This window comes from Crocodylus porosus, unplaced genomic scaffold (assembly GCF_001723895.1).
Source record: "Crocodylus porosus isolate Cpor-Errol unplaced genomic scaffold, CroPor_comp1, whole genome shotgun sequence".
In the NCBI taxonomy this organism is placed as follows: domain Eukaryota; kingdom Metazoa; phylum Chordata; order Crocodylia; family Crocodylidae; genus Crocodylus; species Crocodylus porosus.
Window position 1 is genome coordinate 52348109 of NW_017728943.1, and position 17121 is coordinate 52365229.

General features: G+C 41.3%; 1 protein-coding gene across 2 annotated transcripts in view; it reads right to left on the reverse strand.

The window, feature by feature from the left end:
* TTC7A (tetratricopeptide repeat domain 7A) overlaps positions 1 to 17121 on the reverse strand; it is a 246883-nt gene that overhangs the window by 204209 nt on the left and 25553 nt on the right. For both annotated transcript variants that reach the window (XM_019549352.1, XM_019549351.1), the window contains one exon: positions 3926 to 4004. In XM_019549352.1, coding sequence (XP_019404897.1) covers positions 3926 to 4004 — 79 coding nt within the window. The remainder of the gene's footprint in view (positions 1 to 3925; positions 4005 to 17121) is intronic.

Genomic DNA, 17121 nt, shown 5'->3' on the forward strand with positions numbered 1-17121 from the left:
AGGTCGACGGTCACAAACTCCTGCAAGACCGTTTCAGGCTGGACATAAGGAAGAATTTCTTCACTGTCCGAGCCCCCAAGGTCTGGAGCTGACTTCCTGCCCTTTGGGCAGGGGGCTGGACTCGATGATCTCCCAAGGTCCCTTCCAGCCCTGATGTCTATGAAATCTATGAAATATCAGAAACATTAGGGACTCAGTTTTCATAGGGCTGAGCACCTAAAACTCCAAAGCTACAAACAGCTATATTTTTTATCCCAGGACAAAATGCAGGTCATTCAGACATCTGTCTGTTGTCCTGGAATAAATCTGGAAACAGTTCACAAGATAAAAACTACTAACAGTTTATGTGGGACCTCATGAATTGCATTTGAATGGATGTCCTAGGATTGTATCATTGAATCAATGGTGGAAATGTTAGTACATTCAGCCACTCACTAAAAACCCTGATTAGAAGGGTAGTGTGCGTACACATCAATCCCAGGATATTTTTGTTTCAGTCGTGAGGAGAAGAAAGGGATATGTTAATTCTCACGACTGAGAAGCAGTCCCCTTAATGATACCCAAAGCTCCATCTGTTCTGCAGCTATTACCATGTTAGGATGCAGTTGCACTCTAACCACCTTCAGCTTTATCCAGCTGAAACTGTATCCACTCATCTCAGCTCAGGGGGGAACATACATGCAGCTAAAATTAAAGGACCACGCCTTCAGCTGCTGGAGAGGTACAGAAGACCACAAGAGAGAGGCAAGAAATTTCAGCATCATCATTCTTTTTTTTCTTCAGTAACTTCAGAACAGTTTTGAACCAGGGCAGAAATCTGACGTGGTCTTCCTTGTCTAGTACAAAGGTCCTTACACATCTCACCTCCTACCCCAACATCTACAACATAAGGGTATGTCAGAACCTGGCCCAAGAGGTACAATACAAACAAATTAAAATGTCTACAGCAACATTAGCTTTGATATTTCCATTGCTGAAGTGTATCCAATGCATCCCATTGATTTTTGCTTAGGATGCCTATATAATACACTTATGGTACTTCTAGTATTTTGGCCATTGAAATGCATGGAATTTTTATAGCTAAAACTACGTGCATATTTATATATGAAGTATACTAACAAAACCAGCCCTTGGTGCTCCATGTTATGTATTATGTGTAGAATGTTGTGTGTCTCACTTTTTTTATTCTATTTATAGAGAAAGCAAGAATCAGTATATATTACATGCACACCTTTTTTCCCAGTCTCTCTCCCTTTCTCTCAGACCAGTTTATACATATATGGCAAACAGGCACACAAACTATCTGCAAAACTGTGTGGAAGAATAAGACCTGATTTCATATTATAGTTCATATATAAATGTAAATATATACCTATATGGTAACATAGCAATCCTAGTTGCTCCTCACCACATACTATAAAGTAAAAAACATTGGAAATGAAACCTCTGACCTCAATCATGTTTATTTCTAACTATGGAAAGTTTCTATTAACAGACTCCCAGTAAAACAAAAAATAAAAGCTATGGAATTAGTTTGTTTCCTCATTCAACATCTCATACAAGAAATCATACTGTTAAGTTCAGATGCCATAGCAGTAATGTAGTGTTTCTGGAATACTGGAAAGATACGTTTCATTTCTATACCCATGGCCAACTGGTTTAAATGGCTGACATTGCTGCAAAGAAATATTACTGCATACAATTCCTTGGAAACCTTTATACCTCCAATGCACTCCTAACAAACAACAGAAAGTGCTCTGCTAGTAACTAGATTCCTCTACACTTTTTAAAGCATGTAAACACAAGCAAAATAGTCTACAGTACTGTGGCATTAGCCAATATCATTTTAAAATACCAGCATGTAATTTCACCTGAAGGCTTCAACTCCTCTACATTTTTCCCCCAAAGCCCAGGAGGGGGGTGGGGAAACTGCACACGTAGCAGAAAGTTCTCTTTCACACTATGTAGAACTATAATTATGTTTTGGGATAAAATGCTCTAAAAAACTGGCCCCAAATGCTTTCCAGTCTGCTTTGATTTTAATGTACGGTACAGAAGAGGCACAGTAAATCAATTTCACTTTTGTTTTGAATAAGACCAAACAAATTATAATAGCTTAAGTCTCTGATTTACATTATTACTGCCTTTGACTTCTTTTTCTTTCTTTCTTTCTTTTTTATTTTAAGGTTTATTTTACTTAGAGTGCACTATCAACCTAAGTAAAAATATGCTCACATTTTATTTTAGTGATTGGAAAACTAGCTTCATTAAGTATACTCCTGCCTTGCCTCCCACTCCCCTTGGTCTACCACACATTTAAAACCAAACTGCAGTTAAACAAAACTGTAGGGAGAGCTGTGGGACAAATCCCTCTTCATCTTCCCTTGGAAATGTATCCCACCCATGTGGCACAGCTCTTCCCATGAGCACAGAGAAGGAAGAAGCCAAACACCACTCACATTTTAGAAATAGCAGATGGCTGTTTATACTCACTAGCCCTTAAGAAATGACATAATGGGTGGACAACAAAATCTCCAGAATGCTGATCTCTATCAGGGATGCGACTGGATCATGACAGCATTTGGTATATATTTTTTAAAAAGATACTCATTTCAATTCCTGGCACAAGCTCCCAAGTGCATCCAAATTAGGAACAAAACTTAAAACGCACACAGCAATCATGAGACAACCTGAAAGGCCACCACAGCCTGGATGGGGAAGTCCCCGAACAATACAGTTAGGTGACGGATCTGATAGACTCTGGAAGGCATATATGCACAGATACTCATTCTCTTGAGCACTGACTTTGTAGAGGCACCTTCAGATGAGGTTGTCCTTTGAACCTTGGCATTTCTTGTGCCTAAGCTAATATGTGAAAAGCACAGCCCTCCCCCACACCCCCTTTTCCTCTCTACCCCACTCTCTCCCACTCTCTGCCCTAGACTCATTTTGAATCAAATACATAGTCTCACAAAGCTGAGTCAACATAAGGCTAATGTAGTCATCCAGTCCCTAGTGTCCCTAGTAACATTACATGACCTAGACTTGACAAGTTTCTAGATATTTATCGGTGATTAACAAAACAAACAATAGCTGTCATTTTAATAACTGATCCATCCTAAGCAATATACTTAAGTAACTACCAGGCATCACAGAGATAAGGATCCGTATAAGAATAATGGGACAGATGCATTTTGGGACTGACTAGATTAGAGACCATTAGTTAGAGACACAACCTTAAAATTTTCCATTATTTAATTTTTTTCATTTTTTAATATTGAGTATTTAATGACTGAAGCACAAATATAACCCAAAGAATAAAAACCTGACAGCATATCCACAGGTGTTCAGCTATTCAGTAACACGAATGTATGTCCATTTGTAGGCGGCCCATGAAATGAGAACGCACAAAATATCATTACCTAGAAGAGAGCTTTACAGAAGGAAAAACAAAATGCACCAATTTAAATCTAAAAGCATTGTTTGTTCCAGGACACAGAAGAGGTTACACTTGTAGTGTGTCAATAATATGCATGTCCAAGTGTGAGAAACAGAAAGGGAAAACATTATCAGCTGGATTCAGCAATGTTAAAAATGGGTAATATATTTGGTTACACAAACACCATTATCTGTGTATGCAAAAGAGGTTTAAAATAAAAGTCTTAAAAAATACACTTAGCAGAACAATGTTTTCATAAAAGAACCACCCTTGTGCCCTGGTGGAATGGTTCCAATTTATACACTGGGTTTGTATTTGAGTTAAACATGCCACCCACATGTCCAACAAATGCAGTAGTCAAAGAGGTGGGGAGGAGGTGGAAATCATATGCTTGTCCCACTGCAATGGTTAAGGAATAAAGAAAATACCTCCACAGCAAATTAAGCTGCCTTCCCAACTCACGAGCCCTTCATAAATTTCCCTTACCATTCTGAAGCTCTGAGTAGCTTTCGTTTCCACAGTCCGTAAGACTGCTCGCAGATCCCGCATTCCTTTCACGATATTTCTAAGAGGAAGGCAAAACCAGCAGGATTAAAACAGACTATTTTTAAGATATGCAAATATTGTGCAAGAAATTGTGCAAGAAAAACCCTAACAAAAAGATAATTGCTCTAACGTTGAGTGAATGGCAAAGAAGCAAGCTACTCGATGTTGGAAGGGCAATGACAAACTGAGTGAGGCACAATCAGTAGCATGTCTCACAGGAAGCCATCTGGAGGAGAAGATCACGTTCACATTTGAAGAACAGAGGGGACATTTGGAAGCTGTTCATAGATCACATTGATAAAGCAGATGCTGCTCCTTCAAAGTGCATGTATGTAACATACTCATTTGGATTAAAACTGAGCGCGCGTGATGTTCATAGATGATGACTCCGGTTTGGTTGTGATTAAACATCTTATTATTGCAAATGTGGAAAGAATTAGGTAATATACCATTATACTATAATTAGACTGGCATAGGACAATGATCCACTCCAGTTGTATCCTGGTATAACTCCTTGCATGAACACACTTTTTCCAAATTAAGAGCAGTTTTATTTGGGTTTATTTTAAACCAGACCTGTCTGGCTCCTCAGCAGTCAAGAAGAGCATATGCCCTGGACGCTGCACCAGCAGGGACTGCACACCCGACTTCATGCATATGCACCCAAAAGGATGCCAGTTTTAAAGCAGGGCTGTATAACATTCCAAAATGGCATAAACTACATTTGAAAGAATAGCAGCATCCATGTAAGGACTGCACTTATAACAGCATCAGTAAAATTCACATCTGAACTTTGTTTATATATTTTCCCATATAAAATTCTAAATTTCCTAAAAGCTAAAAAAGAAAAGTGGAACTGGTCACGCACAGTAGGAGATTTTCTATAAATATCTAATTCAGTATCTTATTCAGGCCATCTTGCTTCCATTTGTGTTCAAGCCCCTTTAATGTTATATTGTGCAAACATTCTATCAAGGACATCTAATGGCAGAGGAGAGTTGGAGTGGGCTCTTCTAGCTGTGATGGTCCAAGAAACATGCTAGAAGCAAGGTATTTTTAGTGATATATTTTACTGGACCAACTGTACAGTTGGGAAGAGATGTTAGAAAAAAAGAAGCCACTATGGGCCTAAAGGGTTGTCTAAATACCATTCCCAATGATCAGCTGGCCAAGAAGAAAGATCGGCAAGAAAACCCACACTTTGCTTCTTGTTTGATGGCAAAAACATAAGAAAAGGTAAAAATTTAACTACTGAAGTGTACTGTTGAATATTAGTTGTAAATTGGCTCTCAGGAATATTCACACTGGACACTTCACCCTAAAAGTTGCATTCATCCAGTTGGAAATTGGAAAACACCATGCGACTTAAGGTCCAATCATAAGTAATTAACATATTCCAGAATTATAAATACAAATTCTCATAATTATCTATTCATGCACAATCTACAGGAAAATAATTATTCATACAAACAACCATGAATAAATACATGATAGAAAAAATAGCTCACAGTTCAGAAACAATTTGTAAAAATATCATAGTAAATAATTTGCTTAACATATAGCAAAAAAAGTGAAATATTTTAAGCAGAAAATATAATTTGTATGCATCAAGGACAGGAGGCTTGAAAAAGTTTCTATGTTGGACCTTAAGCCTGAAACAAAAACTTACAGAATTTGTGTAGTTGCCTACCTTGTTGCCTTCTATGATGAGAAAACTGGCTCTGTGGATGCAGGGAGAGCAGTGGATGTGATGTACCTTGACTTCAGCAAGGTTTTTCATATGGTCTCCCTCAACATTCTCACAAGCAAGCTAAGGAAGTATGGGTTAGATTAATGGACTGGAAAGTGGAGAGAGAACTGGCTGTATCATCAGGCTCAAAAGGTAGTAATCAACGGTTCGATGTCTACTTTCAAGAGGAGTGCCCCAGGGGTTCATTTTGTTCAATATCTTCACCAATAATCTGAAAGATGTGACGGGGTGCACCCTCAGTAAATTTACCAATGACACCAAGCTTGGGGGAACAATAGATACACTGGAAGGTAGGGGTAGGATTCAGAGCAACCTCGACAAGTTGAAGGATTGGATCACAAGAATTTTTTATGAAGTTCAAAAAGGACAAATGCAAAGTCCTGCATTTAAGACGAAGCAATCCAATAAACCGATACAGCCTGGGGAACGATTGCCTAAGCAGCAGCTCTGCAGAAAAGGACCTGAGGATTGCAGTGGACAATAAGTTGAATATGGGCCAATAGTGTGCCCTTGGAGAGACTGAGGGAACTGGACTTAATTAGTCTGAAGAAGGGAAGAATGAGGGGGGATTTAATAAGAGCCTTCAGTTACCTGAAGGGTGGTTCCAAAGAGGATGGAGCTAGATGGTTCTCGGTGATAACAGAACAAGGAGCAACAGTCTCAAGTTGCAACAAGGGAAGTTTAGGTTAGATGTCAGGAAGAATTTTCTCACTAAGAGGGTAGTAAAACACTAGAACAGGTTACTCTGAGAGGCTGTATAAATTCCATCCTTTCAAGACCTGACTAAACAATACCTTGGCTAGGATGATATAGTTGGGGATGATCCTGCTTTCAGCAGGGGGTTGGACCAGATGACCTCCTAAGGTCCCTTCCAACCCTCATTTTCTTTGAGTCTATGATCTTTTAACATGTGAGCAGTCCCACTGCAAGCTGCAGCACTGTTTATAAGGTTGGAGTATTTATTTCTATATAGTGGAAATCCAAACCAAAAAGTCAACTTCCTGATTACTCCTCTAAAGATACGTCTACGCTGCAATGTACAGCGCCACGCAGACTCCTGATTTAGTTCTGAATGAGTTGGCTTGGTTACCATAAGCAATAAAGCCATGTTAGCATGGCACCCTGCCTGGGCTAATTTACTCTGCTTCCAGCCTACAGAACACTGCATTGTGCATTGCAGATATAGTCGATGTGATACAAAAAAGCAAGCAAGGCAAGATGGCCCCTTAAAGACTAACTAGTTACGTGTCTCTCCTTTGAGTGACATCTAAGTGGTCATTTTCAATTGTCCTCAGGAATAGATGCTCAAAAAAGTTAAGGAGGGAAACACCCAGATCAAGGTGCCTACTGAGACTACTTGAATTTTAGTCTTTAAAGTGCCGCTCTGTCCTGCTTTCTGCCTGCCTTTAGATTAACATGGCTAATTACCCCTCTTCTCTGCAAAAATATCCAAGCCTCCTCTGCTGCTAGCAGGTCTGAAAGAATAGTTATATTGGGGAATGTTTGTCCAGTATTTTCAAGTAAGTACTCATTTTTGTTACTATAAAAACGTTTGCTCTTAAGTGCCACTAATTTAAATTAAATAGGGTTGGAAAGAAGATTAGTTATGTTTTGTTGTGCCAATAATACCACAGTTCATACATACTTATTGGCGACAAGGAACACACTAAAGAATACATGTGCAAAAAAACAGCTTGTGCTGACGAGAAATTGTTTTAGTCCCATTCTTTAAATAATAAAGCATGAAGACAGGGACTTTATTTTTTAACCCATAGAAAGACTTATCAAACTGAACAAAGGATGAATAGAATTACTTGACACTTAATAACTTATATGGAGGTACCCATGAAGGGGCCAGATTTTCAAGAGAGCTCAGAACCCAGATATGGCCAGGAGTGCTTTGTGAAATCTAACCATTTCACCTAGGTGCCCGAAAAGGAGTTGGGAACTTTTGATAAAATAGCTCCAATTGTGGGAATAGGGCACCTGAAAAACCTGGCATATATTCTGTGCACCTCTATGACAACAGTAAGAATTCTGGATGAGTAGTGATATAGTTTGGCTTCTTTTTGTTTTCAAATTTGCATCAAATAATGCTAAGCCCCAGCATCAAAAAATGCAGCAAGCAAATTTCATTGCAGGTTTACCTTTAGTTTCCAGTTCCAGAGTAGGAAAGCATCTGAGCACACACTGAACTTTAAGCATGCAGGTAGACCCACTGATGACACTTAGCCTATTCACATGCAAGAGAGGCGTATGGCATTTTCCCAAAGCAAAACCTAGAATTACTTACCAAAGAGACACACACATCAATAGTGTTATTTTTGACTGAAAACAAATAACAGAGATGCACATCAGAGATGAAGATTCCTTATGATCCCATAATATGGGCATTAACAAGATCGCTAGAGTTTAGCAAAAACGATGGCAGTATTTTACTCCAAAAGGTCCTTTACATAGCTGTATTAAACAATATTCTGAGGTACATTTGTGAACATTAAGAAAGAGGAGAGTGGGCAAATTAGGGGTGCCTTGTGGTTTAACTCTGATGCCAGTGAAGCAGTCTTTAATAACACAACAGTCTAGCTATGTATTAAAATGTATCATTCTAGTTTAGTGATAAAGCAACTGAACACATATGGTGCACTTCAAGCAAACAGAGCTCAAAGCACTTTATAAATATACTTGGAAAATATTTAAGCTCTCAATTATTTAGAAATGCACATTGAATACAAGGATTTGAAATGCAGATTCTCTACACTAGTAAAATAAGAGAATTTACAAGAGTTAAGACATAATGAACTGAACTGGAATCTGGCCAAAATGTCTGTTCTACATTAACACCCATCCTGCAACAAAAATGCCATAAGAGATGTGATGACAGTAAGTTATCAGGATCTCATTGTTACCTTTTATTCACTAGCTGCCCATGACAGTCATCATCTCTAACAGATGGTAAAGTTCACCTTGAGATGAATGTATTACAGAAAGAGAGCTGGCACTGTCACCCCTCCCAATTATAGTTGTACCTGCTCATAGTGTGCAGCTGGTGCCTTTTGGAATTACATCTGGCTGCAGTATGAGACTACTGCTATGGCTTCAAAGTAACTTTCATCTTTGTTCCATTTCTGTCAGTTTTCTCAAGTTTTGGCCCTCCCTGTCCTTTCTTGTTTACCAAACAGATTCCTAAAGCAAGACTTCACACTCCTGTAAATGCAAATGCAAAGATATATAAGTGAATCATGGAAAGGCAGGGACAGTGGTTTTCATTAGTATCTTAGGGTGGGATTATCAAAAGCAAATTCTGTGGTTCTAACCCTGCTTTTATTCAAGTCAATAGTAAAACTCCCACCAAAACTCTGTGTACACTCTGGGGTTGATCACGTAGCTCCATTTCACAGAACAAAGTCCTGAAACATTCAAAGGCCATACAAGGGGTTTGGTTCTCCAATTCCCAAATCACTTTAATTTTGAAAATCTCTGCTGAAACTGTTTTAGATTAAATCCTTGTAAATTGAGCTCACAAGCCAAGATTTTCATTAGTTCTCCTGTCCAAAGAACTACACTTGTGATAAGATCACTTTTATTGCTGTGTTATCTAAACCCATTCAGGACAGGCACTGGTGATAATCATGTCAGTGACCAGTCACCACTCAGAAGCTAACCAGGGGAGCTAAAGGCATGACAGAACAGTGGCAGAACTTCACAAAATCCAGAGCATAGACAAGGCCACACAGACTGCTTCCCTGGTGTAGTCAACTACCATGCTGTGACAGTGTGATTGTAAACTCTGTAACCAAGTTTCCTTCCAGCCATGTTTGAAAACAGTTTCCAATAAAAGTTAAACCCAATATTTTGGCATCTTCAGCTGGAAGGGGATGTGGAAATGTATGTGAAGCGCTTTAAATTATTTCCCCTCATAACTCCGTGATACAGGGAACTGTTACTATTCCCATTTTACAGAAGGGAAGTAGAGGTAGAGAAGATTAAGTAACCTGCCTAAGGATGCAGTAAAAGCAAGGACTGATCCCAGATCTTTTGAGTCGTAGTTTTAGACACTAGCCAGTTACTAAACACTAGTCTAAAAAAGGGCATAGGGGGCGCATCCAGACAAGTGAGGCCATGTGGTACGTGGTGCTGCAAACACGCCCACAGTGCCACATACTACATGGTCAGCTGTTCTCCACACTGCAAGTGTGCGTTGCCCGTGTATGCTCTGCTCCAGCTTTCTTTTTTTTGCGGGTTTTTTTGACTCCTGGATATCTAGGGTTTTAAAAAACCCACAAAAAAAAAAAAAGGGAACAGAACACACACAGGCAGTGTGTGCAGCTGAGAAGTGGAGCCAGGCCACATGGAGCTGTGGTCCAGCTGCCAGTCAGCCTCCACTCAGCAGGATCATGGCAGCTGCAGCCCCGGGAGGCCCCCAGGAAAGGCTGCTAGGGCCTGCACAGTACTCGCCCCAGCGTCCCCTGCTGTGCCCAGGATAACTTGTCATGTGCCAAAGTGGCACAGGTGTTCCCTAGGGACAAGTAGTGCAAGGTGCACTGCTGATACTTGTCCCTGGGGAACCAAACGTCTGCACTTATCTGGACAAGGCCAGGGAGAGCAAAATTACCCTGAAAATCCCCAAGATGAAACAAGCATCATCATGCCCTATTCACACTATGAAACTGATCAACTCCACACCACTTAAAAAAAAAGCATGCAGGTAGATTTGGCTAGAGAGAAAAACTGAGATTTTGTGAGCTGCTTACAAAGATCCAGAAGCAAAATTTTCCATTATGTTCCATATTTAAATGAGACTAGGTTTCCCTTCCCTAATCAGCAACAAGAAAAAGCCCTTCATTTTACATTCACATACAGGGAAACTTCATGAAAATACACTGTCTATCTTTGAACTCTTACTAAAAGCAGCACGTGTTCAGTAAGAAAGCAATAGTATGAAGCTGATTAAATGTAGCCAACACTGAGCATGACTAAAAGTGCACGGCCCATATTAGGCAAACATGCTGATGGGAACACACACATGCTTAAGTGTGCATGGTCCTTAAAAAAAGGGCAGTTGTTCTCCCAGGAGGAAATGAGAACCATGCCTGGAGGTACTGCAATAACCAGGCACTTGGAGAGGCCGAAGCAAGCTCTGACACCCACCTCTAGTGCCAAAATGCTGATGGGAACCAATTTTTTTTGCCCTTAAAAATGAGGGGAGAGTAAATAGATATATAGTAGAGCTCATTAAGTGAAGTCCCCCTCAGTGCCAACTCTTTTTAAAGTCATGCTGAGCCACTATATTTTATACATTCCAACTTCTTTAGTCTTACAGCTGAGTATGCCTTTCTTCTCCTTTCCATAGATTCATGTTTCTCCACCAGCCCTGGGACCAAGAGGAGAACAAACAAGAGAACCTGACTTTGCAGCTAAGGCACATACCTGGAAGACGGGAGGCAGATTCTGGGCCTCCCCCCTCAGCTGTTTGTTTTTATACAGTCATTGGCTGAAAAATCAGCAGCAAGCCTAGTAGCAAAGATCTTAGCCACAAGGCTACAGCGAAAGACTCATTCTTGGTCATTCCCAGCCCTGTTCCTAGTTTCATAGATGCTAGGGTCAGAAGGGACCTCAACAGATCAAGTCCAACCCCCTGCCTGGGCAGGAAAGAGCGCTGGGGGCAGATGATCCCAGGCAGATGCCTATGCAGCCTTCTCTTAAAGACCACCGAGGCAGGGGAGAGCACTACCTCCCTTGGAAGCCCATTCCAAATTTTGGCCACCCTTACTGTGAAGAAGTTTTTCCTGATATCTAACCTAAATCTGCTGTCAGTTTGTGACCGTTGTTCCTTGTTACCCCAAGAGACGCCCTGGTGAACAGAGCATCTCTGATCCTTTGCTGCGTCCCTCTAATGAATGTGTAGGCAGCCACAAGATCACCTCTCAGCCTTCTCTTGCAGAGGCTGAAGACGTTCGGGTCCCTCAGTCTCTCCTCATAGGGTATGGCCTGCCAGCCCTTAACTATATGAGTGGCCCTCCTCTGGATCCTCTGGGGGTTATCCACATCCTTCTTAAAGTACAGCACCCAAAACTGGATACAGTACTCCAACTACGGTCTGACCAATGCCGCACAGAGGGGAAGTATCACCTCCTTGGATCTATTTGTCAGGCATCTGCTGATGCATGATAAAGTGCAGTTAGCTTTGTGATGATTTCGTCACACTGATGACTCATGTTCATCTTGGAGTCCACTATGACTCCGAGATCCCTTTCTGCTTCTGTGCTGCTGAGAGGGTTGTTTCCCAGCCAGTAGGTGTGCTGGATATACGCACTAGGTGCAGCACTCTGCATTTGTCCTATTTGAACTGCATCCTATTGTGTTCTGCTCACTTTTCTAACCTGTCCAGGTCTGTCTGCAATTGTTCCCTCCCCTCCGGAGTGTGCACTTCACCCCACAATTTAGCATCATCCACAAACTTGAACAGAGTACACTTCACACCCACAGCCAAGTTACTGATAAAGACATTGAAGTGTACAGGTCAATGGTGGGCTCAGAGCGATCAGGCAGAGGCCACTGGGAGGTGAGCTATGGGCTGGGGAGGGGGAGCAAGCTACAGCAAAGTTTGGGGTGGCCTCTCCCAGCGCTGCTACCCACCCCCTCCCCCCCACCAGGATGAGCCCAGTGATGCCCCCAGCCCCAAACTGCAGCAGCAACCCACTACATGCACAGAACCAGGGGGCACGTGCCCCCCCCCCATGCCTCTCCCGGGGATGCACACAGTGGCGGGAGCTACCCCCCCTCTCCATCCCATGCCCCTGAAGACAAGCTGCTCACAACTCTGTCCCACATCCTGCACCGCCCTGACTGGGCAGCCCCAGCCCTAGCCCCACTCCCTCTCACCATGGGGTCTCAATTTGCACCCTCCCATAGTCCTTTCCCTTCTCCCCTCTCCCCCACAGACTTATCAGCTGGACATTGCTCTTTAAGCTGCTGGACTCACAGCATGCATGCTGCATTTATCAGTGACATTATCGGCCACATCAGCCAAAAAAAGCTGACTGCTGATAATGTCAATTTTCATTTTATCACTGCACCTCTACCAATAACAGATGTCCTTAAGCAAATAAAAAATAAATACCGTTTTTACTCAAATATAAGATTATAAGACCACCTCCCAATAATTACATTCTGTATATGAAAAATGTATAAATGTTATAATTTTTCAGGTACAGAATCTACTTATTGGAGGTTTGCCTTGAATTTGTCCCTGTCCTACTGCTACCGCAGGGCCAAAAGGCCGAGGAGCAAACCAAGGGACTGCACACATTCAGTCCCTCATTACCACAAAATCATGTAGTCAAGCTTCTTGTATTTGGGGAAACTTGCAGGTAGGGTGACCTCTTCAAAAGGGGAAAGGTGGACACATACCCACCTCTCTCCCACCACTGGACCAGAGCAGTGGGCACATGTGGGCTCAGGGTTCCCTGTCCCACTGCCTTTCCCTTGCGAGCCTCGCACCAGCCGTGTGCGCTGACCACTCAGCAGCAGTAGGGGGCACTTCATGCTGCCAGAGGCATGCAGCCCAGCACCAGGACTTGAGGTTCCCATTGCAGGACTGTCCCACCCAATCAAGGACAGATGGTCACCCTGCTCACAGGGGTCAGCCTGCCCAGAGTGCAAGGGAAAATCACCTTTATGATCATGGTATCTCCCCTGCCAGGTAGGTTCCCATCAGTATGGTTGTTTCAGTGGTGGCTGCATTTAAATCACTTTTATAGTTGGTTTCTAATACTAAGCACATGATGCTTTTTGCAGCAGTTTAATGATAGACAATGCATTCAGTGAGGTTTCCTTCTTTGGGAATTTAAAAGATATGGGGCTTTTTTCTCCATGTTGACAAGGGGGCGGGCAAAACCTCCTCTAATAAATATTGTAATAAACACAGCAAATAATAATAAAAAAAAAGAAACAAAGCTTTTCAGGTCTGATACAAAGTGAGTGGTAAGCATGACTAGAACAACTCAAGATGGCATGACTTGTCAAACTCATCCTCTCCTTCCTCCTCCCCTTTAGGTATGGATTCTAACACCTCAGTTCTGAAAAGATTTAACATCACATGACACAACCCTGACTAACCCCATTGATTTCTACCTGTAAGCCCTCATTTGGCATTGAATTCCACATGTACAAACCCTTGAATTCTTCCTTAGGTAAAGCCAGAGGTGGATTTCACCCAAGATGATGCCTTTTATTATGGGATCCTGCAGATATACAAGCTCATTGTTCCGTTTAAGTACCTGTGAAACATCCGAGGTAACATTCACCCTGCCCTCACCAAGTCACAACTACTTCAAGTTAACTGCCATATTAATTTCCCGAGTAAGCGGCTGTGCTGCTCCCAGGTTTTTGGCTCCAATCAATAAGAACCACTTCTACATGACTGCAGGGGCCAGCTCCAGGAAATCCTGATGCAGGATCAGGACCTTACAGCAGTGTTTCCCAACCAGTGTGCCGCAGCACAAAAGCGTGTTGTTAGAAATGAACAGGTGTGCCATGAAATTTTGCCATGGAAATGAGCTACAATAGGTATGAGGATGGGGAATGCCTTAACAGGTGTGCCATGGAAATTTTCTATTAATGTTAAGTGTGCATTGGGCTGGAAAAGGTTGGGAAACACTGCCTTACAGTTAGTAAATTGCTTAGGGCAGACTGATTTTCTCTCTCTCAAAGCACAGCTTGCATTTATGCTGCCAAGTAACAACATTCAGTGATGGTGATGATGATGCAGAGTTTTGTGCAGAAATCTCAGACTGATTTCTTAGAAGCTGGGAGTAAATTTTGTTCTTAATCACTTCAAAAGCAGCAGCAATGCTGTCTAAATATTAGACAAAGCTCAACAATAAGACTTAAGCAACCTGCATCTACTACTGTCTGAATAACAAGTCACCATTCATATTTTTTTGCTAAATTTGTGAGAAATTAGGTCCGACTTTTTCCTTCAAAGACACAGCTGAGGATTTACTTTAAATGCTGCATTCCTCTATGTATAAACAGATAGCATATTCACAAATCCAGCCACCATCTCAGACTCCCATATCAGGACACTGTCACTCCCCTAATTTCTTGAAAATGTGAACCCCTAGTTCGTGTGCTGAGGAACATCCCCAGTGGGTAAGAGAAGGACTTAATATTTATTCAGTATCATACATGAGGAAACCTTCCTGGTAGTCTAGTGAAAAATTTAGATCGAGTTTGAGAGCGAGACAAAGCAGTCTCCTGTCCCTGGATATTTTTTCTTACATTTAAAGAATTATATTTTTATAAGATTTATCAGAAGGGTTTGTTTCTAGCAAAGTGTTTCCAAAAAAGAATCGAGGCAGGCAGACCAACCTTGCTCTCAGATTGCTACTTTAGAAGTTCTTAATCTTTTCCATACTGGGACTCCTTTTCCTATACTAGTTCTTCCCCCCATCCCTAGTTGCTCTCCCATCCAGCTAAAATCCGATTAGGAGCCACCTCCTGTTCAGAAACTAACATTGCAATCTGACCTCCACTCCTCCCCCCGGATCATAATAGAAGATAAGAATTGACTGGTGCCTCAGAAGGCGATATTTGAAAGCAGCCATTCCTTGGTAAAACCAAAACAGAAGCTAGTCGTATTATGATCTTAATCTGTATGCACACATTTCCATACAAAAATAAACAGATTTGCACACCAACATCTGCAGAACAGTCTGCTTCCCACACTGAGGCAGCACCTGCTTGGTTACACTTTGCATCTGCAGAATTTCAATGACGCTTTAAGAAACAATACAAAGGAAGCCTTTTTTTGGTGCAGAAGGGCAGACGACTGCAAAAGATTTGCCTTCAGCAGTACAGTATTTTAAGTAAATGAACATAAAGAGCATAGGGGCTTCCCACAGCTGCAGGATTTGTTGGTCTCTACAGCTGGCTCTTTATCGTCTGAAAGAGATGCTGGACTCACTTGTCAACAGGCCCTCTTTTCACTTTATGTTACAAGAGAGACAGTGCCTGTGGCCATAATCTGGACAGTTGCCAGTGGGATCAAATAAAGGCAAGAGAACAATAGGTACATCCTTAGTTCATCTGTCTGACTAGACATCAGGCAGCTCTGCTCATTTGTGATTCCACAGCACAAGCAAGCCAGTGGGAAATGACATCATACCCAACTCAACTCTCATCAGCCTGCTTGGGCGTCTGTCTCTTTCAGCTGATTTCTTAGTCCCATACATAACAGCAACACACAGAATAAAATGATTTCTTCAAGGCATGCAACATGAGGTGGAGAAGTTTATTTTATACATAAAATGCATCCAAAGCCCCTCCTATCCTCACTTCAATTTATTCTAATAGTGCTTTACAAGTTCTGCATACGCCCTCTTGTGGCAGCAACATGAAATTATGACTATTAGGTATGGCTGTGGGAACTATAGATTTTCCCCTCTTTGGCTTCATTCACTTTAATCCCAATTTAAAGAAAATAGTAAGGCCTTGTGTTTGTACTGCTGTGGTGTACACTTGGAGTCAGTTTATGGCTAGTATCAAACAACTCTTATCTAAAGGACAAATACAGCTGTGCTGCTAAAACAGCAATTTAGCACAGAAACCATGTGGTATTTCACAAATCAATTTTGGCTTCAGAATATTTTTTTTCAAATGACACACACTATGAAAATTACCTAGGGAGGGAGCAACCAGGACTAACAGTAATCCCCAAGACAACCCATTGGATTCACTGCACTGACAGATTATACTTAGACTGAATTTAAAATATATTAAAATAAAGGCTGAATAATATGAATATAAGAGCTTTTTATTTAAGGGCACCCAGCTGATCTCAATACTATACGTTTTTGCAATGCAATCATTTAACAAGACCTCAGGCTTGGAAAAAAGAAGTTTCAAATGTTTACTTGAACAGGTTAGTAACATCTGCATATCTGAAAATACAAAAATGCATCTCCCATCACCTTCTATCCAGATGATACTGCTAATTTCCTGTTACCTAGGTACATAACCATAGATGGCTTTAATTAGAAGGTGTGATATGACACAGTTAAACTGCTGTATGTAGGCAATCTTGTTTTAGTTTAAACTTGATTTATATCAGTTTAGCTTGCATTGATAAATTTACAGGGGAAGCTGAGTGAAGACAAGCACATAATTATAGTTAAACCTAAAAGAACAAAAAGTACTATGAACATTCACAGATTCAGGGATTTATTTGAAATCACGCTTGTAAAGAGCAGGGCTGATAAAAAAATGCCATGAACTTCATATAAAGGATTTCAAGCTAAATGAAAATTGTGCATCATCTGGATTCTCCCCCTATGTTTTATTTTTCCTCCTTATCCACTGGAAAAAGAAGAAATGTGGAAAA